Source organism: Sceloporus undulatus, chromosome 6 (assembly GCF_019175285.1).
Source record: "Sceloporus undulatus isolate JIND9_A2432 ecotype Alabama chromosome 6, SceUnd_v1.1, whole genome shotgun sequence".
In the NCBI taxonomy this organism is placed as follows: Eukaryota; Metazoa; Chordata; class Lepidosauria; order Squamata; family Phrynosomatidae; genus Sceloporus; species Sceloporus undulatus.
This window is the reverse complement of record NC_056527.1, coordinates 156,561,042-156,588,957: the sequence shown is the minus strand read 5'-3', so window position 1 is coordinate 156,588,957 and position 27,916 is coordinate 156,561,042. Positions and strand designations below refer to the sequence as shown.

Genomic DNA, 27,916 nt, shown 5'->3' with positions numbered 1-27,916 from the left:
CTACTATCCTGCTCATGATGCTCTAGGTTCCAGGGCTCCTGACCCAGCCAAGAGTTTCATCTTCCCCAGCTCAGATTCGCCCCTTCTCTTTTGATGCTGGACTCTTCTCCCCAAACATTTTGAGACTATCACTTCCTTAGTTAAGTTTAACTACAGACAACTTTGTTTAGGGAAACTTTTCAGGTTACAGCTTATTTTGACCGTTAGATAAATATGTATTAAGTGTGTATTGTTTTTTGTAGCCTACTGTTTTAAGAGTTATTTTAATGTTAAGTCGATATTTTATAATTTTGTTGTTTTCTGATTGTATGCTGTAGGCAGGTTTTTAACTATATCTTGTTTGATGATCACGTAAAGTGCCATGTAAAACTTATGGCGCTATACTATATAAACAATAATTCCATGCATTAAATGTAGTTAAGAAAGTTCATGCTACCAACTTCTTTCTTTCAGCTAGATTCAAAGGTGCTACAAGATCTAGATTTAATGTTTTTATGTAATTTTAATTCTGATTGTTTAGTTTTTTAAGGGGGGGATATGGTTTATAAATTTTTATGATTTTAAATATTGTATGCCACTTTTTTTTCACAAGAAGCAGAATATAAATGAAAGTTTTATTATTTTATTTATCTCTACATATGGATTAGGTAAAGGTATTCCCCATTGACAAGGTTGTCAAGTCATGTCCAACCATAGGGGCAGTGCTCATCTCTGTTACTAAGCCGAAGAGCCAGCGTTGTCAGAGACTACTCTGTGATCATAGGGCCAGCATGATTGCACAGAATGCTGTTTACCTTCCCAATGAAGTGGTACCTATTTATCTACTTGCATTTGCATGTTTTTGAACTGCTAGGTTAGCAGACACTGGGACTAGTGATGGGAGCTCACCCCATCATGTGGCACCTGGGCCTCAAACTGCCAACCTGCCGATCTTGCAATCAACAAAGTCTGTGTCCTAACCACTTGAGCCACTGCGTTCTGTACATACAGATTACTGAATTGTTTTTGTAATGGAATTATCAATGCCTACAAATGTAAGAGTGTATTTGATTAAACACAAACTGAATGATCCACAAACAGGCCTTCGATATGAAACTTTTTCAGAAATGATGGTTGATGCCTTTTAAAAGGTCATGCAAAGTCTAGTTAACCAGTGTATTTGTCTCTGGAGTTCAACTGCATTTGATCATGCTTTGCTGTTAACTGCTTCGAGTTGGACCCGACTCAAGGCAACCCAGTGAATGAGACATCTCCAAGATTCCCTATCCTCCACTGCTGTGCTCAGTCCCTGCAGACACATGCCTGTGACTCTTCCTCTCCTCCTTTTCTCCTCTACCTTTCTTAGGACTATTGGGTTTCTTCAATTCATTGTTTTCCTTTCTACATACATTTTGAATAAAGCTCCCCCTCTAGTGGATAATCCAAGAAGAGTACAAGGCATTCAAGCATGCCATCGTTGTGTTTAATCTTGAGGGACTCTGATGAAGACAGGGACTATTCCTCTTCCTGACAGTAAAAATTAGCCTTAAAAGACAACAAGCTTTTGCTACAATCGGAACCCACAGACATGTTCAGGCAATGAAGTCATGATTTCCAAGGGGCATGTCTGCAATTTCAGAAAGATGAAGCCTGCTTAAACATGTGCCCATACAGGATTGAGAGTAACTGTCTTAAACAACCACATGTGTAAGTTACCCCTCCACCCACACCTGATGTGTCATTCTGAAGACTTAGCAGCTGGCAACAGAAACAGTAATATAGTCATAGGGCTCTATAACAAGGCATCATTCTCATCTGTGCACATCAATACTTGTGATGGAAAAGACTAAGGCTTGTTATTTTTACAACCAAAGCATCCAGAAACCAGCCTACAAAGTTGATGAGTAACAGAAGCAGCATCTTTTAACGGCAAAAAACCAGAACAAGCAGCAATAGGTGAGTGAGTTCTGCTTTACTGATGGTACAAAGTTGTACTTTACAACCTGTTACAGTAGGTCACTAATCCAGATTTACAGAGGATAGTGCTCTCAGGAAACATGACTCGACTTGAACACAAAACACAACACTGCAACAGGCGTACAAACAACTTTTAGCAGCTTGAGGTGTGGGGAGTGCATCAGCTGAAATAATTTCGACTGTACTACTCAGCCCTTTAAGTTCCATCACAAAGTCTGCCTTATTTACTTCTATGGAATTTTCAAAACTGGAACAGACTCTGGGATGACAAGCATTCCACACTCTCATTTCCATTACCTTCTTTCAACTGTACTGGCAATGAGGCACAGCAACAAGCTTTAAAGAATTTGTATTTTGGAACTTCAAGGGACAAGCATGTATGGTCTTTTATCACCACCTATTGGAGTGTATATTTAGATATCCAAGTGACTTGTCTCATAGTTTAGGTCAAAGCGTACCAACAACCCCTGTATACCCAGAGACACAGCAAAACTAGTGAGATGCTGAAAGACCTAGAGAGCTATGGTCTAGTGTAGCTCCTAACAGAGTGTTTGGGTAAAGATCTGACAGTACAAACCTACAGGAAAGAAAAAGGACATTGGGTGAGAGAAGTCAGACAGGTACAGCAGCAAGCGTTTGCATAAAATGCTCTTATCAGTCAGACACCAGGATTCTCTGCACCATAGAAAAACCTTGGGCAGCCCTAGTTGTCACGCTAGACAATCTTACGCTGACTCTCAACAAATAAGGCAGGGTAAGCCTGAGGAGGGGGGAAAAAGGAGAGGTTCTGCTCATCAGAGAACTATTTCAAGTATTTCTAAATTTAGTCTCTCTTCCCCCAGTTACTGCACTTGGTGGTTTTTGGCAGCCTCTACAAACAAAGACAATATTGCAAGCAACTGCTGATCTAATGCAAGGGGAAGGTGCTTGAGACAGGAGAGGGATGAGGTTGCTGGGTTGGTTTTTATGGAACTGGCACCACTCGCATGGTGTTGGTAAAGCCGGATCCAGGACGCCACCCTGTAAGTACTATGACCAGATCACCAGTCTTGAAGAATCCACGAGCTTTACCTGTGGGGGGGGGGGGGGGACAGAACAACAAACAGTGAGAACTGAGCCTTATGACTAACATCTCCTATAGTAGTACTTAAAATCAGATCTGTTTGGTCCAATACACCAAGATATCAGATACTGGAGGTTAAAACATCTCATGTTCCCAATTCCCAGAGAAACATTCTGTATAGTTTTTGATAGCTATTGCAAACTGCAGCATTTGCTGTATCTCCTATGCAAGTTATAGTAAAGGAAAACAAAGCCAAGGAGAACAACATACCAACATCCATGCCCACATTAACTCGTAGATCAACATCTTCAGCCCAGGCATCATGTGTTGGTTCTTTGCACAGCACAGGGAAAATACCACGATAGAGGTGGGCTTGGCGTGCTGTCTGAGCATTACGGGTCACTGCAATAATGGGAGCACGTGGGCGGTATCTTGATACCATGTGAGCAGACCTAGGGGGAAACATATGAATGGTAGGTTCATTGTCATCCAGCTGGCTGAGGCAAGAGGCCAATGTGTCCAGTATACACAGTGAATTCCTGATTATAAGAACAAGATCAGAAGAGAATCAAGACAGCATGTAACTGGAGATACAATATGTAACTGCTGTTATCCTACAAAGAAGGGGCAAATTTGGCAGTCTAGATCTTTAGGCCTATGACTTTCATCAATCCTACGAAACAATCAAGTGTTGTGGCACTCCTATTCCTCTAAGCGCAAGTCACAGCTTTTTGTGATCAAGGCAGTCAAAAGCTTTAATGTAGTCTATAAAGCACATGTAGATTTTCTTTTGGAATTCCCTACTGTGCTCCATTAACCAACATGTTTGTAATGTGATCCCTAGTGCCTCTTCCTTTTCCGAATCCAGTCTACACCTTCAGGGATTTCTCACTCCATATATGGCAGTCTTTGCTGCAGAATTTTGATCATGACCTTTTGCTTGCATGGGAAAATCGTGTGATGATTCTGTAATTACTGCAATGTGTTGTGGTGTGTGTGTGTGTGGATATGAATATATATTGATTGCTTCCAGTCTGTGGACCACTGCTTTGTTTCCCATATTTGTTGGTAGATTCTAGATAAAACTAAGCTTCACTCTGCCTCTATGGATTGCAGCTGTTCTGTTTGTATGTTATCTGTTCTTTCCAATTGCTCTGAGTGTGGCTTTCATTTCACTTTCCAAACTTTGGGGTTTATCTTTGTAAGTTTCTTCTTCCCATGTGTCGTTCATTTTTTCACATTTTTCATATAGCTCTTTTGTGTATTGTTTCCATTATTTTTAAAATTTCATCATGGTTGTATACTGTAGAGCACTGCTACCCTTGGTTTAAATTTCTCTTTGAATTCTTTTTTTTTCTTGTAGAAGAAGTCTCTTATTCTTTCTTGTTGTTGGCTTCTATTTCTCAGCATTGGTTGTAGTAGCAGTTTTTTTAAATTAATCTTTATAACAAGTTTACAATCATGAAGTACATTTTTGAATGCTTTCTTTCCATCACTGTAAACAAAAATCTCCAATTTGAAAATTCAAATTCACACTTTTATATCATGGATAATTACTGTAAATTAACAAATTCTATAATTTCAATGTATCTTCTATGTCTCTGTCTGTGAATTATTTGTCTTCTTAAGATTTATCTCATGATTAACTCAGGTTTTTTCCTTTCAATTGCCTTAAATTCCTTTTCCTATTACATGACTCTTATTTTATCATTCCTGATTACATGTATGCATGTTGACAGCTATCTTGCTATTCTATAATTGCTAAACGAATAACTAATAGCTTTAGATCAACTTTAAAGTACAAAATTAACAGATCAGTTCAGCAATATATACTACATACATATAATTCTGTTGCATATTCAGTAACTACTATATTTATATATCCAATCAGTTTGAACAGTAGCATTCAAAGTTTTGATTATGTTTCTGTCTCGCTTTCCTTTCACTTCTCTTCTTTCTTTAACTGCCTGAAGTATTTAGTCTATCATCCATTTTTTCTTCTCCCTCTTTTTGGTCACTACTATCATCTTTCTGAATTCCTCTTTGACTATGTCCATGACTTCCATCCATAGTTCCTCTGGGTCCCACTCAACTATGTTTAATAGTGCAAATCTTTTTCTCACATTGCCTTTAAATTCTCCTGGATGTTCTGTAGTTATTTTGGCATGGCAATTGTTTTCGTGTTTTTCAGCTTTATTCTAACTTTATATATTAGTAGTTCGTGATTTGTGCTGTGCTCTACCCTGGTCTTGTTTTTGTCACAAGAAAGGAACTTCTCCATCTTCTGTTATTTATTATGTAATCCATTTGGTTTTTGTGTGTCTGGTGATGTCCCTCTGTACAATCTCTTCTCCAGTTGTATGAAAAGGGTATTTGCGATGAATAGACTGTTGCCCTCTTAAAGCTCTATCAACCACTCTTGCCCTGTTCCTTGAACCAAACCCAAAACTCCCTACTCTCTTTGTCACTTATGATTACCAAACAGTCCTATCTTGGCATGTTGTCAATTTCTTCCTGGACTGTCACAGAAATTCTCAATTTCTTTTTCCTCTGCATCCTGGTTGGTGCATATATTTGGGGTGTTTGGGTGTGTATTGTTTTATTAAAAGAATCATCCTATTTTGAAATCAAAATATTCAGTATGGTATCAGAAGCCTTTAAAATAGCTCAAATAGACACAAAAGAGTACTGGCTGATGAAACAATTCAGAATTAAAATAAAACCGACAGAGCAGCTTAAAGCATGTCTGAACTATAATTTAAAACTCCTCCAATTCCATAAGAGTATTACATGCAGATTGAGCAATGCACTACAAGAGTTTCTGATTCCCATGTTTCATGCAAAGTACTTCCTTTACAAGTCTGGATGAACAAATGTTTAAATTACACCACACACCATCAAGTCTTTGATCAATCTTGTTTCTTAACAGTTATTAGGTATTACAAAAATAATTTGGCGTGACAGCCTTGCATTCTTACAAGCTTTAAATGTAGACTCTGCTGGGCAAGTAAGTGGCAAATACACAACGCAGATTTAAAAACCAAAAGCATTCATTGTGTGTAGAAAATTAAATACTCAAAATTGAAATTAAATCTCATTTACATTTTGAGCTGACTGATTACTCAGTAAGTAATAGGTATTTGATGTATGCATCTCCACCTCCTACCACATTTTCCCACCAAGACTTTGCACACACTTATCACACATTTTAAAAGTAATGTCTATTGTAACACTATAAAACAACTTGAGTTCAGCATGTCTTAGGTTTATTTCCATGTATATGAACCATCACACACTTCAACATGCCCAAATTCACTGGAAGTATAGCTTTGACTGCTCAAAGAATGATGTGTTTTCATAATATACCTTTTCAGCCATCTCTCCCACAGAAAGGAAAGAGCATTTTTACTGTGTGTGGTTTTTTCCCCGTTTAACACTGAATTTTTAGTCTGCAACCTACTTCAACTTTCATTTTTTGCTTGTGGTATTATTAACCCATATTTCAGTTTTTACATCCTTGGCATTCTAATCTAGTTTTCAGAAACTTGGCTGTATGCACTTTTAACTGTTCTCATGCAAGAATGAGATTCAAATGTGTTGCTTATATCGTACTGCTAGACTGATTTTAAACCAAAGTAAGCCATTTTAAGCCTTTGAAGAAGACGGTATAAATCTTTAATATGCAAATAACTTACTTTTCAGCCAAGATAAAATTAAGAAAGCATTCACACTAGTAACAGACACTTCTCCCTAATGCAGAATAAAATCCAACTATTCAGCTGTGATATTCAGCAGTTTGGTGCATGTAAGGTTACCTGGCCACCTGAATTATTGAAGTCCATGTGACTTCTGCCAGAACCTTCTACCTCCTACCTTCCAGATTTGGTGAGCACGATAATGGCCCCACTGCAGCACTTGAAGGAAGCTTCCACAGCACCAACAGCGGCAGCTTCAGTAGGATCCCGGTTCAAGGGGGCCAGCCTTCGGAGCTCTTCAAACAATTGCCTGTGAAAGATGGCTGCCTCTGCTTCTCGAGCAATCTATAAGAGCAACACGCATTCGGAAGACAACATTCACATCAGTCATCACTAGCGGCATGAGTGAAGATAGGGTGCTGGACTTGACAGAGTGCTTACAATGATCAAGCTAAAAATCGAAGTAAGCCCAAATAAGCATTTAATAGTGTGGCTGATGAAGCAACATCAGCCAAGACTGCATTTTGGAACTCTCAAAAGAACAGCAAAATTAGCATGTGCTGTTTGGACTGCATCCATTCACTGAGGAGACACACATTAACATCTGCCAAGTCACCCCACTCCATTCTGCCAAGTCTTTACACTCATCCATGCGCAACTGCCAGTCACTCTTGCTCTGCTTTTACCTACCTCAAATCCTCCTTTGCTAGAAAGATGAAGGCAGAATCTTTGTTTTTGTTATAGAAAAGTGATGTGTGAAAAACAGGAACCAATACTGTGAAACAGCTGCTTGACTTTTAGAAATCTCCAACCACTTTAGAATGAAGTATCTTATACACCTTGTCTGCCTTACTCTGAACCCTACCTGCCAGTCTCTGTCAAAACTATCACAGCTGCAGCTAAGCACTTAAAAGAGGCTTCCACAGCGCCTACAGCCATGGCATCAAGAGGTTCCCTGACGTTAGCAGTGAGGCGGAAAAGTTCTTCAAATAGCTGGCGGTGATAGATTGCAGCCTCAGCCTCCCGAGCAATCTGTAGGCCAAAGTAAGAGGGTAGAAGGAAAGGAGGAGCAACACAGAGAAGGAAAGAGATATACCAGAGTAATGATAAAATTAATGTGCAAAGAGAGTTAATTGCTTATTTGTAAGTCTTGCATGCAAGATTAAAAATAGGGTGGTGCACTATTTGGTTTTTCATGTTAGAAAAAATCAGCAGCCTCATAGTTTTAGCCATGCTTTGGGCCACTTTTAGGAATCACACTTGCTTACTGTCCTTTATAAAATAATCCATACGCACTAGAAGGTAGACCTTAGAATGTTTTTTTTCTTACCAGGTACAGCAAGATAAGGGAAAGAAGCCACAGATTATTAAATCAGTGGTTTCTAGATTTTCTCTGGGCAGCTCCGAACTCTATCAGACTGCAGAATCAATCAGTACACCACTGAGGTTTATGCCCGCATTCCCAATTTTAGGACTAATCCAGACACTTCAGTGGTTTAACTTAAAAATAAAGAAACACATTATTTCACTGCACCACCCTACCTTTTTGTAGAAAACCAAGTCTGTCTCTCATTTGGCTGTACAGGCATCACGTGAATGCAATTTGGCAGCAAAGTAGCTGGTTACCCATGTACAGAATGTTGCGAATTACGAAAAGAAAGGCTTTTCTCAAGAAAGCATTTCAGGACCATACTGTACATTGCACTGGGTTCAGATGGAACTTGGTTCCTCATAAGAATGCTAGGCATTAAAGCCAAGTGCATAATTTCACGCATACTTACCAGGAAATAAGTGACACTGAACTCATAGAAATTTAGTTCCAAATTAACATATAAAGGAATAGGCTATTAAGCTTCAGTAGACTGGGCTACAGATGTCCGTCAGCCAAAGTAGAGATTTCTATAGCATTTTAAAAGCATGCAAAAAGGTCTATCCAGGCAAGAATTGTTGCAACTAGACAGGAAAGATAAAACCTGATGGGAGTTATTTATAGCAATGATATATTAAAAGAATACCCTAGTACCACCTGCACAAGAAGTGCAATTTATTACCATTCTTTAATCCCAAGAGGCAGAATTAGGCCGATTTTATAGAAGAGTAGCAGGTGAACAGGATAGTATAAAGCCAAGAAGCCCACCATTATCTCTAGGATCAGAATAAACAGAATGCTGAAGTGCTGCATAAAGAGTTTATTTGAGCTTAAAGGTGACTGAAACTCACCTGAGAATTTATGCTACTGTTGGACATCAATAAACTCAAGGTCTCAGAAAAGTGGTGGTAAACCAGTTTCTGGACTCTGCTACTAAGAACTGTATGTAAAAACTCACAATGACTGTATGTTCCTCAACATTGCAAGACGTTGAAATCTTCCTTTCATTTCTATATTTAAAATACTATTTTTTTTAAAAAGGAAGGATATTTGTTAGACTATGCCAACTTAATGTCCAACATGGCAAGGACCAGGAAACAGGTTAGTTGCTTGCAAACAATCATTTCAAATTCCCCAGAAAATTTAGAATACACACTAAGTTATCAAACATAACTAGCCCAAGCTGGTTTTAGAAGGATTTTGTTAAGTCAGGTTGTTAATACATGCTCTCAAGAGACATCCCTCCAGTAAGCTCATTTTAACACTAATTTTTCTGGAGCCCTTCTGTAACCTTACTGTATGCTTTCCAAATCAGCCTACAAGTTTATCTTATGATGGGATGGTTACCTTTTAGAAACAGAACATAGTAATATATACATTTATATGATTCCATTATTGATTTGACTTTATGTTCCATGTTATTAGCTTTAAAGAGCAGTGGGAGCACCTACTGAATGGGAGTTTATGATAGTTAGTAATCACACTAACCTGTAGCACAAACATGCATGCTTCCACTGGCTTATAAGAACTGGTTCCCACATCCATTTGATAGTTTTGATAGTGGGTGACAAATTATAAAAGGAACTGACTCCAAGCAAAGAGGCAGTGTTAGCACACTTCTATTACATGAGCGTTCTTTTCAGTAAGCTGGCTAACCTGAACTGCAGCTCTCAAACTAGTAGGTTATCAAACTGTTGTAATTCACAGCAGACTGTCAACACAATCAGTACTTTAATTCTCATATTCAGTGTCAAGTTGTCAATGAAAAACTGGAGAACTCCAGAGCAGAGCAGAGAGTATTCTGGCAGTTTAAACATGTAAAAAAAGCCAGTCATGCACTTTAAAAAAAATTAAACACTGTTCAATGGCAAAACTGATGAACATAAAGCAATTTTAAATTAAACTGATACAGCCCAGAAACACTACAGGCGAATGCTAGGGCTTGGTCGAACATTAATTTCCTCACAGAATGAGACTGAGACCTTAAGCTCATATATTTCCTCCCCCTTGTCAGATATAAAACCTCAGAAAGATAGGATAACTCAATTTACTAGTTAATTTGAATCCATGGAGAGTGAAGGACCTCAAGCCCACATCTGATATTATTTGAGGTGGAACCCAGGGTTTATGCAACATATGATGAACACTCAAAATAAAGGCAATGCTAATACAGGGAAGCTGGACAAGTCAGATACAATTTGAGTAGGAGGAAAACTTCCAAATCCACTGGTCTCTAGAATCTAGCATTTCATCCACAGAGGTAACACTTAAATTAATGCAAGAAAATACTTAATGCTTCACAGTGGCAAATAAAGATAACCTATAGCATTGATATAGCATTGCAATCAACAGCAAAGAGCCATACGTTTGTTATTTATAAATTATTGAACTAACCACTGGATAAGAAAGGGCTTTGATGAAGGGCAATTAGGATAATAGGGCATAATGTCTACTAAAAATAGCCAGGTACTGGTGTTTTTTCACTCACAAGATGCTGCATTCGGACAGCCTCCAGAGGATAGTCTCCTTTGGCAGTCTCTCCAGAGAGCATGATACAGTCAGCTCCATCCAGGACAGCATTAGCTACATCACTCCCCTCTGCACGTGTTGGACGTGGTTTCTTAATCATGCTCTCCAACATCTGAAGAAAGTTTAAGATTAAGAGTTTCAGTACAAGAAAAAGCACATTATTTACATACATACATTGCATGTTTCAGCCGTAAATTACACATTATGACCCAGTGTGAATTAATCTTATTCTCCATATCGTTGTCAGAAGGGCTTCATGCAAATGTTTGTACAATCCAAAGAGAGAATGAAGATATAAAAAATACTTAAGTACACCAATCCTGAATATACTTTTTAGAGTAAACCATACTGAACAATGGTACTTCCTACTTCCAGGAGAAAGTATTTTCTTCATTTTGGTATTCATCAAGCCCTCCAAGAATATCATCATTGTTCTTCTTGCTCAACTCCTTATTGATAGACAGAACTATATGTCTCCCGCATGATGCATTTCAGGATTTTCAACTAATCTCTTTAGGGCAGATAGGAAGATATGAAGTGTCTTATTGGATTGTAACTGTAACAATTCTTAGTTCCTACTGAAGCTCTAGACTTCATTTCTATTCAGTTTCAATTTCTCAATGTTTGCATGCCTATTGATATTGGCACAATACATTATGCAAGTATTTTAACTGTATAGCAGACTTCTACTATCACATAGTCTTTGTGTGCAGGAGTCAACTGGCCTAGAGTCCACTTGTCTGAAGTACCTGGGTGGCACAGATGATTGGCTTGCCAGCCCTGTTGCATCGACCAATCATCATTTTCTGGGCAAGGAAGACTTTTTCAGCAGGAATCTCAATACCAAGGTCACCTCGAGCCACCATGATCCCATCACTAGCCTCCATAATTTCATCAAATCTAAAAGACAAAAAAGTAAAGAATATTTATATTTAATCTGAAAGCATTATTAAAATGGTGGTGGTATAGGAGTCCATCAATGTTTACTAATTATTTTGATCATTCCCCTATTTACAGTGACCATAGCCAGAATAACATGGAAGGCTAAAATTTAGTACAGGACTCCTCCATGTGATGCATGGGAAGCTGCTAAAAGGCTTTCAGGATGATAGAAGATGAGGAAACCAAGGTCCTTTAGTAGTGCAGTCTTGCTTTGACAAACAGAAATGGAAATTAACCAGTTGTCTCCAACTGACAAAGCTACAGAATAATCCGGGAAGGGGATTCCAGATGTAGCATCTGACCAATGAAAAAGACTGCTTGGTATTTCAATTCACAATTTGTGTCCTTCAACAGGAAAATAATTGCAAGCTAGAACAATCGGAAGTTAGAACAACAGAACTCAACTACTGCAGGAATTTGACCTAATATAGGAAATGGTTCCAGACAGAGGGACAGGTTCTTAATATCAGTTGCTAAGATCCTCTTACCTTCGTACTCCTTCATGGTTTTCAATCTTGCTAATGATCTTGATGTTCTTTCCCTTTTCCCCCAGCACTTTCCTTACAGCATGAACATCAGATGCCTTGCGGATGAAGGAGGCAAACACCATGTCGACATCCTGCTCTACACCAAATTTTAGATCTTGGATGTCCTTTTCAGAAACAGCTGGAAGATCTACTGCAGCACCTGGCAGGTTTACACCCTTTTTGCTGCCTAACGTCCCACCATTTTCAATTTCTGTGATGACAAAGTCAGCACCTAGATAGAAATCCAATAAGAATTAGAACAGTAACATGAAGTGGGCTACAGCAGCGCATCCAAAGTGATGTAATTTTCCAGACACCATTTTTGCTGTTTTGTTTTGCAACTGGTTTGTTTTATGGAGCTTCAGGAGGGTTAGATGAACCAAAGCATGGTTTGAATAATTTTGGTCAGTTTGTGGACTTTAAAAAAAATCACCCCAAAATCAGTCTGGGGGTTCCCAGGAAGATACTTAAGGCTGTCCCACAGGCTAACCCTTATCCATGCCTGATTTAAAGGGTTGTTATTACAAGTACTGTCATCATATGAATGGTTTCAATGCTGAAACTGTAATTATTTTGTTTACTCTTTTTTACAGTGCTCTCTGAAATTAGAGTTGTACATAAATTACTTTATATTTATGGTTTGGCTACAGAACACACCTTTTTCCTTAACCTGCAGGGAAATAAGACCATCATCCACGTAGATTTTGCTGCCAACATCCACAACTTTAATAAGATTTTTGTAGTCCACCCACAGGACATTTTCATCGCAGTTCTCCATGAAAGCATTATCCAGAGTTACTTTAAGAGTTGCACCCTTCTTCAGTTCCACTTCTGCTGTACCACTCTAGAAGTATAAATAAACCATTATTGGTACTGCTTGAGGACCTACACTAGGGCTATGATGCCAGCACTAATTTTAAAATCCAACAAGATTTTTGTTCTTGTGCAGAAAGCCCACAGCCCATCCCTAATGCTCTGGGATTTTCAGTATATGTTCCTGCTTTAAGAAAAGGCTGTAAACTCTAGTGCAGTCCTGCTCAACATCCATTTGATGATTGGCAATGTTGATCTTTAGAGCAATGGTACTCAAACCCAAGCACCTAGGAACAATTATAAAGTGAATGCATGGCATTACGGGTTAGACTAAGCAAATTAGTCAAATGAAATTTTCATCCTTCACCAATCAGAATTTTGTTAAAGTGAACACCTGGTGGCAGACCAGACTTTTTGATTCACACAGGATTGGTGGGTAGATTTCATCCCAACCTGACTTAGGACAAAACAGCTACTCCCTAATGACATTCCTGTGTTATTGTTTTAGAAATCAGTAATATCATTTTCTCCTTTGAATACCATTCTTTGATTTATAGTCCTCTCCATAGATTCTTTTAGGCAGCAGCAGGCTGCACATACACCTATACAATATATGGCAATCTCACCTCAAGAGCCTATTACTACTGGAAAGCACACAAGCTGAGAGTAGATTCAAATAAAAAAAAGGGGGGGAGGATGGAACCTTAAGAAGTTACAAGAAGTAGTGATCTGAACTGCCATTATGGGAGCCTGAACAGAGTGACACAACTTACACCCTTGATGAGTCCAGTTCTGATTTCAGGTCCCTTAGTATCCAATGCAACAGCAACAGGTCTGTATGAAATAGGATCAGAAGCGAAGCTCTCAGTAGCTTCTCGTACATTCTTGATTGTTCCTGCATGATACTAGTGTGGAAGAAAATTTATATGTTACATAATGAAAAGGATGACTTATCTTGGCAAGTAGACACTTGCTGCATTACCACTTGCATCTACTTCTTGGTTTATTAGTACACTGCATTGTCAGCTGGGCAAGTAATAATCCCACATTTTATACTAGTGCTTTGCAAAATGGGCTTTCTAGCATTGACACAAATTCTCTTATATTCCAATTTATGTTAGCAACCTGGTCATTTACTGATCAATGGTAGTCAGTATGAGTACCAATAATTACAGTTAAAGCATGTAATGTGGTAACAACTCCCTCAGCTTTAGCTAACTGCAGTTATTATCTTAGCCCAGATTATAACTGACATAGCCTTTGGCTCTAGTCAGAGAAGGTTCAATCACACTATTGGATTTTATTTCTCAGGTTATCTATATCGGCTATTTGCTTATCTTGATCAAAGAGCAGTATAAGGCAGGAAAAGTTTGCAGGCATAATTACAGGCAACCTTAATTCATATATCTCTTAAAGGCAGCATGCGGGACTGTCATGGCACACAGCTGAAACTGGAAAACCAAGCATTATCTCTACAAAATATAAGAATTTACCCAGTGATATATGTGTGTACCAAATATGTTCAGTTATAGCACTCCAACTACAGATGCAATTTTAGGGTGGCAGGACAAGCCAAGATGCAACAAGAGAAGTTTCTAAACAGGAACTAGTTCATTTCAATCCCAGTAGTTTATAGGTTTATGAGATCTTAATCAAAACAGTATTTCCATAGCAATTAGCATCTGAGATGCTAGGATCCCAGATGCTGGATTCCAACTCAATCAGCCCCAAATAAAACAGCTAATGCACAAGAAATGCTTGGTGCTGTGGTTTAGTATTTGAAGAGCCACAGATTTCCCATTTCCAGCTTTGGCAGGTGGAAAATAAATATAATAAAGCTATTGCTTTGTTGTCTCTAATTTTTCATCTTGGAGGTGTTCCAGAACTTGTAAGTTAAGAGGTCAGCAGGATGAGGACTGCTATATTTTTATATTCATTATAATGATACCTTTTAAAGAGGAAAAGCCAGACTAAGAGACCAACATGAACCAAGATGAAGCTTCGTAAAACTCCTATTCAGAATATAGCTTGCTTGACCTTTCAAAGACCACAGCAGCAGTCCAGAAACATTTCAGTGGCCTTTAAGGAAACCTGCAGTTGGGAATGGAAGCTACTATCCCGAAGCAACAGTGAGAAGGCTGCTTTATTTATAGAAAGGAAACTACCCTATACTACATGTTACTTGCAATTCTTGTGACCTTATCTCAAAGACCATGACATTTTAAGAGACAGGATGCTATCAACACAGATGTATTCCTAAACCTTAGTTGTCAAACTATTCAAAATATTTTTATATTTTCATATTAGCAATACTTTCTATTCATAAATAACCATTAGCTCCTTGCAAATCTCATGATTTTGCAGGGACAGTAAATAACACACCCTGAGATAGCAGCTGCTAAAATCTTAGCAAAAAAACAGTAGCTTGCAAATAATTTTGTAGCTGACTAGACCCTGTTCTCTTAAGTACAGCAGTTTTGCCTAACCATTTCTTACAGATTTTATTTATTTCATTGCTTTGTAGCTAGAGAAGTGAACAAGTTTCAAGACCCCATCAGGCACATATCAGCAGTATCTTGTAACAGAGAAGTGACCTTTAGCGGTTGAACTTTCAGCAAGCACTGAAATGGACACTCTGTACTCTTAACAGACAGATTTGTTTTTCATTTTAGCTTCTCACATTCACTGTTATAAAGCCAAACCCTGCATGTATTTCAAAGCTGTCAAGCCATTTTTGTAGAAGCTATGTTTCCTAAACAACTATACTCCAGCCTCGCATAGCTTTGTGTATTTAAATACTAAGGGTTTTGACCTCCACTGTCCTCAGAAAGCAGACTTCAATGTTTCAATATTGCATTTGCTCTGTGATGGAACTGCATGAGAACAGTTTGAAATCAATTAAGCAAGAAAACGTGGTGGTATGTGACGTAGTAGGGATCAAGCTACAGATTCTGACGAAAAATCCTCTGAATATTTTTGAAATAAAGAAGTATTACTGGGAGAAAGACATTTTATCATTTAGAGAAATAATCCAGTTTGAGACCGCTTTAAATGCTCTGGCTCAGTGCTAGGGAATCCTGCGAAATGTAGTAAGTTGTGGCACCAGAGCTCTTTGGCAAAGGCAGCTAAATGTCTCCCAAAACTACAGTTCCCAGAATTCCCTTGCATTGAGTCAGGTCAGTTAAACCAGTCTCAAACTGGTTTATTTCTGCAGTGTATTTTGGACCTAAATAATACCTTTAGAAATTTGTACTGGGCTGTACTGCCCGAAGAATTTTAGCATCTGTATTTATTGGAACTTATTGTTTAAAAAAATTCTTTTTTAACAAGCTGAATAATGGAAGCCTCAAGACTGAGAAGCACAATTAATCTAAAAAACCTTACTTTAAGTTCATATAGGCTTGTTACAGACTGCCAAAATAAAGCTGCTTGGGGTCTCTTTGGAGGTATGCTGTTTAAATGATGCATGCGTCCTAAGAATCCAGAAGCTGCACCAAAGCTGCTCTCCAGTGCTTAGGAACGGAGTGTGGCTTTGGTGCAACCTCCGGACCCATGCATCATTTAAATAGCATACCTCCAAAGAGACCCGAAGCAGCTTTATTTTGGCAGTCTGTAACAGGCCATAGTGTAATATTTTTCTTAGACCAATAAAAAAAGACTTCCAAACACACATTTCTTCATCAGGCAAAGATGATTAAAAAACGTGCAGAGGAAGAGAAGAAGTGTTAAGACTATGGTCACATAGTTTGCAAGTTTTGTGATGGTACGGACTAAAGGTCTGATGACTACAAAAACAGACCACTTTCCCAATGGGTTTGAACTCTCTAGAAAGAACAATAATAATAAAACAAGAGCAATAAAATAATTTCTCCATTTGAAAATATGGGGAAAAAAATCACAACTGTAAACCTAATTCAAACCAGTCTCAAATCTTACTCGGGATGTTGTAATGTTTACCCTCACCCTTACCTCATGAGTTCCATGAGAGAAGTTGAGACGGGCAACGTTCATTCCAGATTTAATCATTTCTTTCAACATTTCAACTGACCGAGACGCCGGGCCTAGACATGTCAAGACAAAGTTTCATTAGTGGATGCCAGCTTGTTAAGCCCCACAAGATGAGAAGTATTTTAATATTATTTATTATTAGGATTTTAAAGAACAATAATTTCTAAGCAATGCCTGTTACAAGAATAGTAGGGTCATAGGCAACAGTATGTATGCAGCAGCAAAGAGAACAAGATGCAATATTTCAGTATTTTTTGTAAAGAAAAGTATCCAACTGGTGTGTTATATAGCTCAATGCTTCTTTAAGAATACAGTTTACTTGTTTTTCTATCAGTAGCTCATACCAATTGTACAGATAATGCCAGTGTTTCTTGCAGTGATAGGGGGAGAATCAATGTCCAGACGACACATGTGTTCCAAGAATGTGTCTGCCATGGCAGCATGCAACTGCTGGTTCTGGATGAAGGCATCATGTTCCTTAGACATGGCTGCTGGGGTTCCTTGGATTATGGCTGCTGGGGTTCCTTGAATTATGGATGCTGGGGTTCCTGGAACTATAGCTGCTGCTGCTACTGCTGCTACTGCTGCTGGTGGTGCTGCTGGAGGCTGGATTCTAAAAAAAGAAAGTAAAAGTATTAAGCTTTAAGTAACCTGTGAAAGAAGAGAAAACTGTCTCACAGTTCATCTCACAGTTCTTGCTTTGGTGTCCTAGAAACCAGTGAACAGTAAGGCAGGTAAATTCCAATCTGGCATAATTGGAGTGATATACTAACAGGGAGGCCACATTCTGGATTTCAGCAAAATGCTGCACAACAGCCCTTTCACCTTGTGAAATCACACTGCTCATGCCACACCTGTGACTCCACCACACAAGAGCAAGGAAGGCTGCATTAGCAATTATACCTGGCCCTGAGAACAGATCACTGCTTGATCATCAAACTGCCAACTGTAAAAATATGCCTAATTCATAGTGATTTAACCCTATAACAGACAGAAGCCCTTCATAGCAAATTTACAGTTCCAAGGATTTCAGTCTGTTCAAGATTTACAGAAGACAAACCTAAAAACTACATTAAATAGCTAGCAGTTGCCTTCTCAACCACCAAGCCTACTCATGACCTGCTCTTGTTCAGCACTGTATTTAGAAACTGTCATGAACAAAACAGTACAGACACACTTTGGACTAAGGAGCAACAAACCTGACAGACTGCTGCTCCTGATTTCAGAAAAATACTCCTGTACAGTATACAGTTTTTAAAGCAAGCTGTACATTAAACCTCAGAGAGGTGCATTGTTGTCTCTTATTTTGGAAATTTAAAACTAACCCTGGTAAACTGGCATAACTAAACAGCCTCAAGTTTAATATTGCACTTTGGCAGGCAACATGTATACCACTTTTCAGTGTTTAAGGTAACTGATACAAATAGCAGAACATGAAGAGACCCATTTCAACACTATTCTGGAAGTTGCCTTTGTTTTACTACCATCCTCTGAGCTGGTGGCCCCAAGATGCTTCCCTTTGAACTGCCATCAGTCCTATCCCACATTGACAGTAGTTAGAGGTTGTGTTAATTGAAGTCTAAAATGTATGAATGGACTGTATATTATTATGTTACACTCCAGTAGCTACTGTTCACTACAAACACAACTTAAAGTCTTCTCTTGCCAAAAGGTACATAACTGCAAAGTGGATCCTTCTCATCTATGGGGGTTTGGTTCTGTGACCCTTGTAGATGCCAAAAACAAGAACACTCAAGCCTCTCAATAATGACAGTGTGTGCATGGACTCTTCAACATGTCTGTGTGTATGTGCCACCATTTAGTAATATGGGAAGAAGTGATTCGCTGATGACCAAATCCACAGATCATCAATACAGAGGGTTCACTGTATTTGCCAACTGTGAGATGCAGAACAAGATAATATTTCATGCTAGTTTTTAAAGGGGTGTAGGTCAAGAACTACTTTGTTCTGTGTAATCTGACATATTTTCTGTTGAGTCTTTATAACTTATTTTGCAATGCATAATTTTAAAGTAATCCTACTATAATATAATAACAGAAGTACTGTAATATAATTAAGTTATTTTGCAATTATAGTTCAGCATTCCTAATAAAAGTAACTTATTCAATTATATTATACGACTTGTAGTAATATACGTTATGTTTTAAATAATTTTTACTTCCTGCATCACTGTAATACTCTAGCAATTAAAATTCACAGCATTTTCCTCATTCTAGTGGTACACTGATATTTCAATTCCAATAGCTCAGTATTTCTCACCTGTATGATTTTTAAAATCTTTGCCTGATGAAGAAGCCAGAGAAGCTTCAAAAACTTGCACAATGTATTTTATGCCTTGGAACTAGCCCAATAAATGCATCACTGCTTGTAGATTTTGTTGTATTTCACTAACGACTAAAATTTCACTTGCTTGCTTCTAGGCTACTTGAATTTGACATTTTACAATATTCTAAATGCAAAATTTGATTACAAAGCATGTGAATAAAATAGTTATAGGTAGTCCATGTTTTTTCAGCTTAAACTGTTCAAACAAACTGCAACACTATTAGGTACTGGCACTTCTGAATTGAATTAAGCACATTAAAGTAACAGAAGCGTCTCCATTTCTACAACATGATTATTTCAAGCAGGCTTAAGCTCTGTGCAGCAGCTCTTTAGTAGAGCTTTGATGGGGAAGAGAAGCTCCACCTTTTCTGGTCAGGACCTCGGCCTGCGGTACGTGCAGTTTCCCTCGCAGACAGGCCTTTAACTCATCCAAATGAGATTTAATGCAAGCATCGTTCTCTCTCCTCCCTTCAGTCCTTCCTGCAAGCCAGCTCACAGGCCCAGCTTTGCTCCAGCCTCTCAAGATGCTGACTCACTTTCAAATGAATAATGGACAACAATAAAGGCTGTAAAAGCAGTGTGGGGGGGGGGGGGAAAACGCTGCAGTAAATGCAGTAAGATTCGCATGTTTCCAGATTCATATTAATCTCAACACAGCCTTCTGCAAAAAGATATTTATGCGGTCTTGAAGTAGCATGTCTTTGTTGTGTTTGCCTCTGTAGCTCAAATTAGCATAACCATCGCACAGCATCTTCTGGAAACTAAATTGGGAGGCAACTCTTATGTAATGTAGGCCTGCTTCTTTTAATACTGCACCACAATGTACTGCACTCTTTTTAAAAACATTCTTATTTTTATTCTGTTAATTGTTTTGAAACCTTTGTTAACAGGATGGTCTATAGCAGGATTTTTTAAGCATGAACCTGTAGGATTCGTGGCTCTCAAGGTATCTGAACAGGATGCAATTTTTTTTATTTCTTTCCACTTACTTTCTAAATTATTTATGAGTTTATACCTCTTTCTGTTTACTACTACATACCTTTCTGAGTCGGGGTTTTCCCCACTTGTTTCCATGTAAATGAAAAGTCGAACTCGATTGTATGTCATGGGTGCTGCTGTGTCAAAGACTACTCCAGAATTTCAACTTCTTATTCAAGCCAAACAACAGCAGCCTTCTCCTTGAAATTTACTTTTGAGAAGAATTAAACTTTCCTTGTAATATTAGTACAAATTGGATTTATTTCTTTTTTTTTCAGAAAGTGGGAATTTTTGCATGAAAAAACAAGAGAGAAATAATTCTTTGTAAAGATTGTTTTTTATGTTCTGTCTATGTAAAAGATATCAATACTCTTACACTAGAATATGTTTTAAGGCAAAGGTAGGGCTGAATTCTTTTTCAGAGACATTCTTGGGGGTTTCATTTCAGTGAGACTAAAAATACCAGTTTATTTTACCTTAAAGCTCTTACCACTTTATAAGAGGCATCTGAGTGTTTTAAAATGGGGTGAAAACACTAATAAAAGTTCAAAAACCACTCGACCAAGACCCTGGAACATAGGTTGCTTAGCCCAATTTAGGATCAGCAATTTACATTTATGTTCCCCATTAGTTTTAAATGACTGCCTTAAAAACATCCACAAACAAGCTTTGGCATTTTCCTTATTAAGTGTCTAAAAGATGTATATAAACATTATGAGGCAAAATATAGATTTTTCTATAATATGCCATAATCCTAAACTTTCCATAATGCAAAGCCATGTTAACACCCTTTGACCCAGTTCACTGTATACACTCAAATTGAAGCCAAATGTAGCCTGATTTCTGTATAAATTTTGGGTTGATACGGATCCACCTGCCTCTGTAATATATAGCTTATCACCTTCCTTAACAAGGGCAGATAAACTGGCAGGCCAATATAATACAACTATGGCAGAAGAATCATGAGACAAATTAAATTCAACCTTATCAAGAATTGTTGGTAAAATTTTTAGAAGATATAGGATTGAAGATACTCCAGGTCAAGGGTTCCAGTGCTAGAAAACAAACATGGCCATAAACACTATACTGTCTGATGCAATCCCACAGGCTAAAAAGTTATTAATGACCATATACGTGCAACAACTACTAAATATGTGAACCTAATCCTGAGCAATTTGGAGCAAATCTTCATTTTCAGAAATGCCTTGCTATCTTAAGTGAAATAAATGACCTTTTTATACCCAATGGAATGAGAACAAGCCTTCAGTTAAATTTAGAGAGACTTCTACCATGTCATCACTGGCTGCATTATTTGCCTGAGGCTTTACTGCGCACAGAGAGAGTAGTGGAACTAGGTTGTTACTACAGCCCTATTTGAAACCCTACGTGCCGAACTGCACAGCATACTGCAGCAAGCCAAATACGATATGGAAAATCTGCGTTCTCAGTCTACCTGAAGCTGTATTTTTCTAACTGCCTACAAACAACACTTTAAAAAAATATATGGAACGGATGAATTTGCGTGTCATCTTTGACGCAGGGGCCATGCTAATCTTCTCTGTATGTTTCAATTTCAGTATATGTGCTGCCGAAGCGAGCACACAAACATCACTTTGAAGATAATTTTTTAATTTACAGATTGCACTCAGACAAAATAACCACCTCTTGATTTTTGTGATGGTGCACGATCTCAGTTTGTTCAGTACTGCTAATGCAATATTGCTGTACTGCATTTATATTGCTACTTTTAAAAAAGCAAAAACATGGTTCCATCTAAATCTGTAACTAAGTATTTATGCAAGGTGAAATATTATTCAAAGCTAGATCAAACTGCATAAAGAGATGTAACAAACAGTATAAGCAAAAACAGACCATTAAAAGACCTGAACTCTGCCTTACAGAAACATAACTTTCACTGCAATGTAACATTACTCTTACTGCAATGTAACTGTTAACAATAAAATACAATGTGATCCATTTTAAAAGAACAGTCAAGGCAACATTATTGCAAAGCTTCTGTTGGTGAGTATATAGTGTAACATGAATCTCTGAGACTCAACCAATTTTCAGGAAAATGTGTACAATATTTTATTAACCTTCTAGAAGGATAAGGGTCTTTGTTTCCTGAAAAGTCAAACTGATGCCTTATCCAAGCATCTCCACCAGCATTCCCTGATTGCATACCCTGCAGGTATGCTGGATTACAATCACCATCATTACCCATACTGGTTAGTAAAACTATAGTGCAACACAACTAGAAACACTAGACTGGAAAAAGCAGTTCTCAACTTCATTTGCCAGACGCTAGATGGAAAAAGTTGCACAGGCTACAGGTATTTCACCTGGACTGCATTGTGTCACAGTTGACAATGTTGCAGAGGTTTTATATGAAGTAAGGAAAGGCAATCTGAGACTATGGCACTACATTCAGCTTGCCAAGTTCTTCCTCTTCAGAACAAGAAGGCCATGGACAAGTTTCCACAGGATGCCAAAATATTATTAGATGTGTTCAAGCAAAGCTTTAGCAGGTTCAAAACAGGCCTTGCACTGTCTATTCTACAATGAATAAAACACAACTTAAAGTAAATAATTCTCTCTAGCTCAGAAACTGAAGTACTTTTATTTGTTAATTTTCCATTAAACACGAAATCTGCTCAGTCATTTCCTTTTTTTAGTAATTGGAAATTGCACCATAACTGTATTTAAAGCTACCGTTTGTTGGTATTTGTGGTAAATGACTCCTCCTTTGCTAAGTTTTGAGTACATTTTGAGTTCTCAAATAGAAAAGGCAATTTCACTTCAAACCACCCCAAGCCATGCTTTATAAAGCAAGACTAGAGAAATGCGAAGGCATGGGAGGGACAGGAAAAAAAACCTCTCCTAGAAACTGAGGGAGGAATCCTCAGGATTTTGCCAGATTTGCTGAGCCTTCAGAAATAAAAACAAGGCCAATCCCTTTTGTAAGTTTACTACATATACTGGAGAAGGGGGCAAGGCCTATCTCCTCTGTGGCAGATATAGCATGGCAAAATGTGTAAGTGTATGGGGAAATCACTGGCAGTAAAAAAAAATTAAAGTAGCAGCCATTTTTACAGATATCAGCTAGTTTTTTAATTCAAGTTAAATCATTTATCTACTTGCATTTTCTAACAAATACTGTATAACTAATATTATTCATTGTACATGGCCAGGCCATGTTACTTTAGTTTAGGCCTTACTGCAAGGTTAGTTCATTTTTCGCTCCCCTAGGTGAAAAAAGGTACACCAGGTAAGCACCCAAGAACGACTGTATTACTACAGAAAATCCTGTACCACACAATTTCTGGAAAATCTGAATTCACAAGCTACTTCTGGAATAACAGCAGAACTGTTACTAAGGACAGCTTCTGAGTCTTTCTGTTATAAATGAACCAGACTTCTTGATGTGGTGGTTTCTCTGCAGTTCTTGTGCCCTTTAAAGACTAATATTCTTAGTCATGCATGTCTTCATTCTTAATATAACTGAGACATTTACATAAATATTTATTATTCTTTTGAGATATACTGACCACAAGCTGCTCAACCTTCAGAGCTGTAAGCAAAGGTTTCATTATTTCCACATCTGAAAATGCAAACCTCCCCCAGCCAATACCATGAAATTTAATTCAGAGCAAAAAAGTGCAAATACTATGCTCCATAAACTGCATTTCTTTCAAAAGTTACCCCATTACTGCCATGATAGCAACAAAAGGTGCAGGCAATCGCATTAATACAAGATCTATTTGCTCCTACTCCAACAAGTGTGAAGCTTTTGCTCTGAAGAGAAGTGCAGTAGTAGTCAAGGTCACCCCACAAAAATGCCTTATCATGGTTGACCAGTGTTCCCAAGGAGTAGTCTTGCCTTCTCAGTGCTTAAACTAAAAAGATGCCAAGGTTTAAAAATAACTTTGGGAAGGAAAGGAGAGGTATCTGGGGGGGGGGGGGATGGCAGTGGCAGTAAGGCTATCCTACCTGAGCAAATCAGAGTAAGCATGCAAACCATACACGTTTCCTTATGAATAAGCACTGCTGCAACTGTGTAGAACTTATTTCCACGTGTATCTTTGTGGGCTTGGTGCTGCACAGATGAAGGGAGAGAGATAAAAAAGACTTTGATTCCTTGACTGTGCAATCTGATAACATCCATAAAACCAGCGCCTTCTTGAGAGGCCAGCCAGGCCCAGGCCAGAAATGGCTCAGAGCGCAATGTGATACTCCCCTCCCACTAGCATCCCTACTGGGGACTGAGTAGCAACTCTCACCATAGACAGAAAGCGGCTTTCAAGAGGGGGGAAGGAGGAGGAGGAGGAGATGGTGTGGAAAAAAGGGGATGGGGGATGGGGAAAGTGGCCATGATGGGAGTCCATGGAGGCACGTTCTCAAGGACAGCATCCATTCATCCATCCCCCCATGCGCCATGCCCACACTTACCTGCTGGCCTGCAATCTACTGCTAGTTCCAACTAGAGTAGACCTGTTCCCTCCATGAGATTTGCTTATGGGTTGGCAAGGGTTCCCAAATTTTTTGACTCACAGAGTCCTTATTTCTATGTGGGAGCCCCTAAGAGGCCTACCTTATGTCTTACCAATTAATGATGTTTAGTAGTACTGTACATATAAAAATATATTTTTATTCTTTCATGTCAGTCAATTTTTATTTCATTTCCCCAGAGCAGCCAAGGAACGCCTGGGAAGGGCAGACAGAGGCCTAAGGGCTCCTCGAAGCACAGGTTACTTTATGGCGACCCTAAGGTTACCTAAGGGGATAGCACTGGGGGTTCTTGGCAGGTTTCTTCAGAGGAAGGCTGCCATTGTTTTCCCCTCAGGCACAGAGTGCACACACAAAATGTCTTCCTCATATATGTGTGTGTATAGAGAGAGGTGTTTTGGTGACCCCTATCATGTTTTTTTGGGGGGGGGGCAATATCTCTTCTGAGGAGTCAGTATGTAAAGATCTTGTAACACCCCTAAAAGAAGTTGGCAGCATGAGCTTTTGTAGACTAGTCTACTTCCTCTGACGCATTTAGGAGTAGACTGCATGAGGAAGTAGACTGTAAATGCTGTAAAAATTATTTTCTTTCAGTTAGTCACCAAAGTGCTACATGATTTCTCTACATACTGATTCTGCAGACTAACACGGCAATATACGATCATAGAGTTGGAGGAGACCGCAAGGGCCATCCAGTCCAACCCCATTCTGCCATGCAGGAAATCTAAATCAAAGCATCCCCATTAACAGATGGCCATCCAGCCTCTGCTTAAAGACCTCCAAGGAAGGAGACTCTACTACACTCTGAGGAAGGAGTTTGTTCCACTGTGGAACAGCCCTTACTGTCAGGAAGTTCCTCCTAATGTTGAGGTGGAATCTCTTTTCCTGTAGCTTGCATCCATTGCTCCGTGTTCTAGTCTCTGGAGCAGCAGAAAACAAGCTTGCTCCCTCCTCAATATGACATCCCTTCAAGTATTTAAACAGGGCTATCATATCTTTGGCCATCCTCTGAGGCTGAAAGACTGTGGCTTGCCCAAGGTCACCCAATGGGTTTTCAAGGGCTGAGCAGGGATTCCAACCCAAGTCTCCCAGAATCCCATTCCAACAGTGGGTTGGCCCACCAGTCAATGAGTCAGTAAGATGCAGGCCTTTAGAAGAGCCCTGGTGGCGCAGTGCTTAAATAACTGTCCTGCAGCCACTCCCAAACCACAAGGTAGCAAGATCAATCCCATCCAGGGGCTTGGGGGTCAACTCAGACTTTCACATCCTTCTGCAGGCAGCTCAAATGCATACCCAGCTTGTTGGGGGGGGGGGGGCAATTAGCTTGCAGTTGCAAACCTGCTTAGGTGGTATGAAGTGGTATATAAATGAAGCCACTATTGCTTTCTCTTCCACTCCTTGCCCAAATTCCTCACTTTGTTCTCAAGGAGATGGAAAAAATCATTGGGAAGGGAGGGGGGAGAAAAGTGGCCAATTGGGAGCCACGGTTTCCTGCCCTGGAAAGGCGGTCCTTCCCTCTTCCTTTTTCCTTGCTTCCTTGGGGTTTGTTCCAGACAAAGGGCCGCGTGCCAAGCCGTTATTTAACACCCGCCAGGCCCACGCCCAGGATGCTGGCTTTAAACAGAGGCTGGATGGCCATCTGTCAATGGGGAAGCTTTGATTGAGAGTTCCTGCATGGCAGAATGGGGTTGGACTGGATGTCCCTTGCAGTCTCTTCCAGCTCTATGATTCTGTAAGGACAGCAGCAGAATCAGCATCCTCTTCCCCCTTTTTCCTTTCCTTTGCTTCCCTATGAAGCAAGGTGACAAGAGGTCCTGTGCCCCAAGGAGAGCAAGGCTCTGGGAAATGGAGGACATCCAAGAGGACGTGACCCAATATGAAGCTGAAAAGACCGAGACATGTCAATTCCTACTTCTTTATCATGCTCCAAGTGGAGGGAGGGCCCAAATCAAAGCCAAAAACCCCCACAAAGATACAATTTTGTGCTTCTCAGCCATTCTCAAAATGGAGGGCATTCCAAATCAAAGCTGAGAACAGAAAGGAATGTAGTAGGCTTCCTGTTTCTTTGCCATGCTCAAAATGGGGGAGGTGACCCAATGAAAGCCGAAAACGCCCCACAGAAATGTAAATCTGTGCATCTCAGCCCTGCTCAAAATGGAGGACATTGCAAATAAAAGCTTAAAAACACAGAGATGTAAATTCGTGCCCAAAACAGAGAAAATGTTAAGTTTGTGCTTCTCAGCCATGCTCAAGATGGAGGACATTGCAAATAAAAGCTTAAAAACACAGAGATGTAAATTCGTGCCCAAAACAGAGAAAATGTTAAGTTTGTGCTTCTCAGCCATGCTCAAGATGGAGGACATTGCAAATAAAAGTTAAAAACACAAAGACGTGTAAGTTGGAGGTTTTTGATCATGCTCAAAATGGGGGACATGATGACCCAATAAAACAGATATATATGTGCATATATATATATATTTTAAAAAGGGTTGGCTGGCAAAATAAAGAGAGTGAAGGGAAAGGGAGAGGAGGCTGCCTCCGTCTCAGGCTCCCCCCGAAAGGCCTCGTAGAGATCCGCCTACCTTCCTTACCTGCACTGCTCTGACACGTCCGATCCCTCTGAGAGTCTCTCCCTCTCTGAAGCGGCGCCCAGCCCAGCGCTGCGCCTAGGTGGCCTGCGAACACCGCCTCAGATCCCTCCGCGCCGACCTCCCGCCAATCACGTGCCTAGAATCCCACGTAGGCGGGGTCTGTGGACTATTTTCCCCCCGGCTTCGATGGACCCCGTTCCCCTCCGCGGTGGGATTAAGAGTGACGCGTCCCGAGGGGTAACGGTCCAATGAGGAGGCGGCCACGCGGGCGATGAGTGACAGCGGCAGCCGTTGAAGGGGCGGGGCCAGGGCTGAGGCGCTTACTTAACACTTACCTCAGGGGAAGCCTCCTCACTAGACCTTAGTCGCAATTGCTCCCCTGTTAAAACGAAACTGTAGCGTTTGTAACGTATAATAAGCATCATTCAGTGTCGTTTTTTGGCTTATGGAGACCCTGAGGCGACACTGTGCTACGGAATCCTGGGATTTGTAGTTCGTTGTGGCAGCAGAGCTCTCTGACAGAGAAGGCTAAAATGTCTCACAAAAACTACAGTTCCCAGAATTCCACAGCATTGAGCCGCAGCAGTCAAAA

At 39.5% G+C, this 27,916-nt stretch overlaps 1 protein-coding gene and 1 non-coding gene across 4 annotated transcripts; both read right to left on the bottom strand.

Annotated features, from left to right (window-relative positions):
- Nucleotides 1-1,936: 1,936 nt before the first annotated feature.
- Nucleotides 1,937-27,454, bottom strand: PKM (pyruvate kinase M1/2). Of its 3 annotated transcripts, none has more exons than XM_042473220.1 (11): nucleotides 27,325-27,454; nucleotides 17,247-17,515; nucleotides 16,864-16,955; nucleotides 13,668-13,799; nucleotides 12,739-12,925; nucleotides 12,043-12,313; nucleotides 11,362-11,512; nucleotides 10,572-10,724; nucleotides 7,580-7,746; nucleotides 3,290-3,471; nucleotides 1,937-3,027 (listed from the first exon to the last, which is right to left on the bottom strand). In XM_042473220.1, exons 2-11 carry the CDS (start codon nucleotides 17,386-17,388, stop codon nucleotides 2,921-2,923), a joined length of 1,584 nt encoding a protein of 527 aa, XP_042329154.1. In that variant the 5' UTR covers nucleotides 17,389-17,515; nucleotides 27,325-27,454; the 3' UTR covers nucleotides 1,937-2,920. The 3 variants fall into 3 exon arrangements, with proteins under 3 accessions (XP_042329154.1, XP_042329155.1, XP_042329156.1); XM_042473221.1 differs by lacking the exon at nucleotides 7,580-7,746 and adding an exon at nucleotides 6,893-7,059; XM_042473222.1 differs by having other exon boundaries at nucleotides 27,316-27,338.
- Nucleotides 21,722-21,828, bottom strand: LOC121935839. Its single transcript, XR_006104866.1, has one exon. It is a non-coding gene; the product is annotated as a U6 spliceosomal RNA (small nuclear RNA).
- Nucleotides 27,455-27,916: the final 462 nt, after the last annotated feature.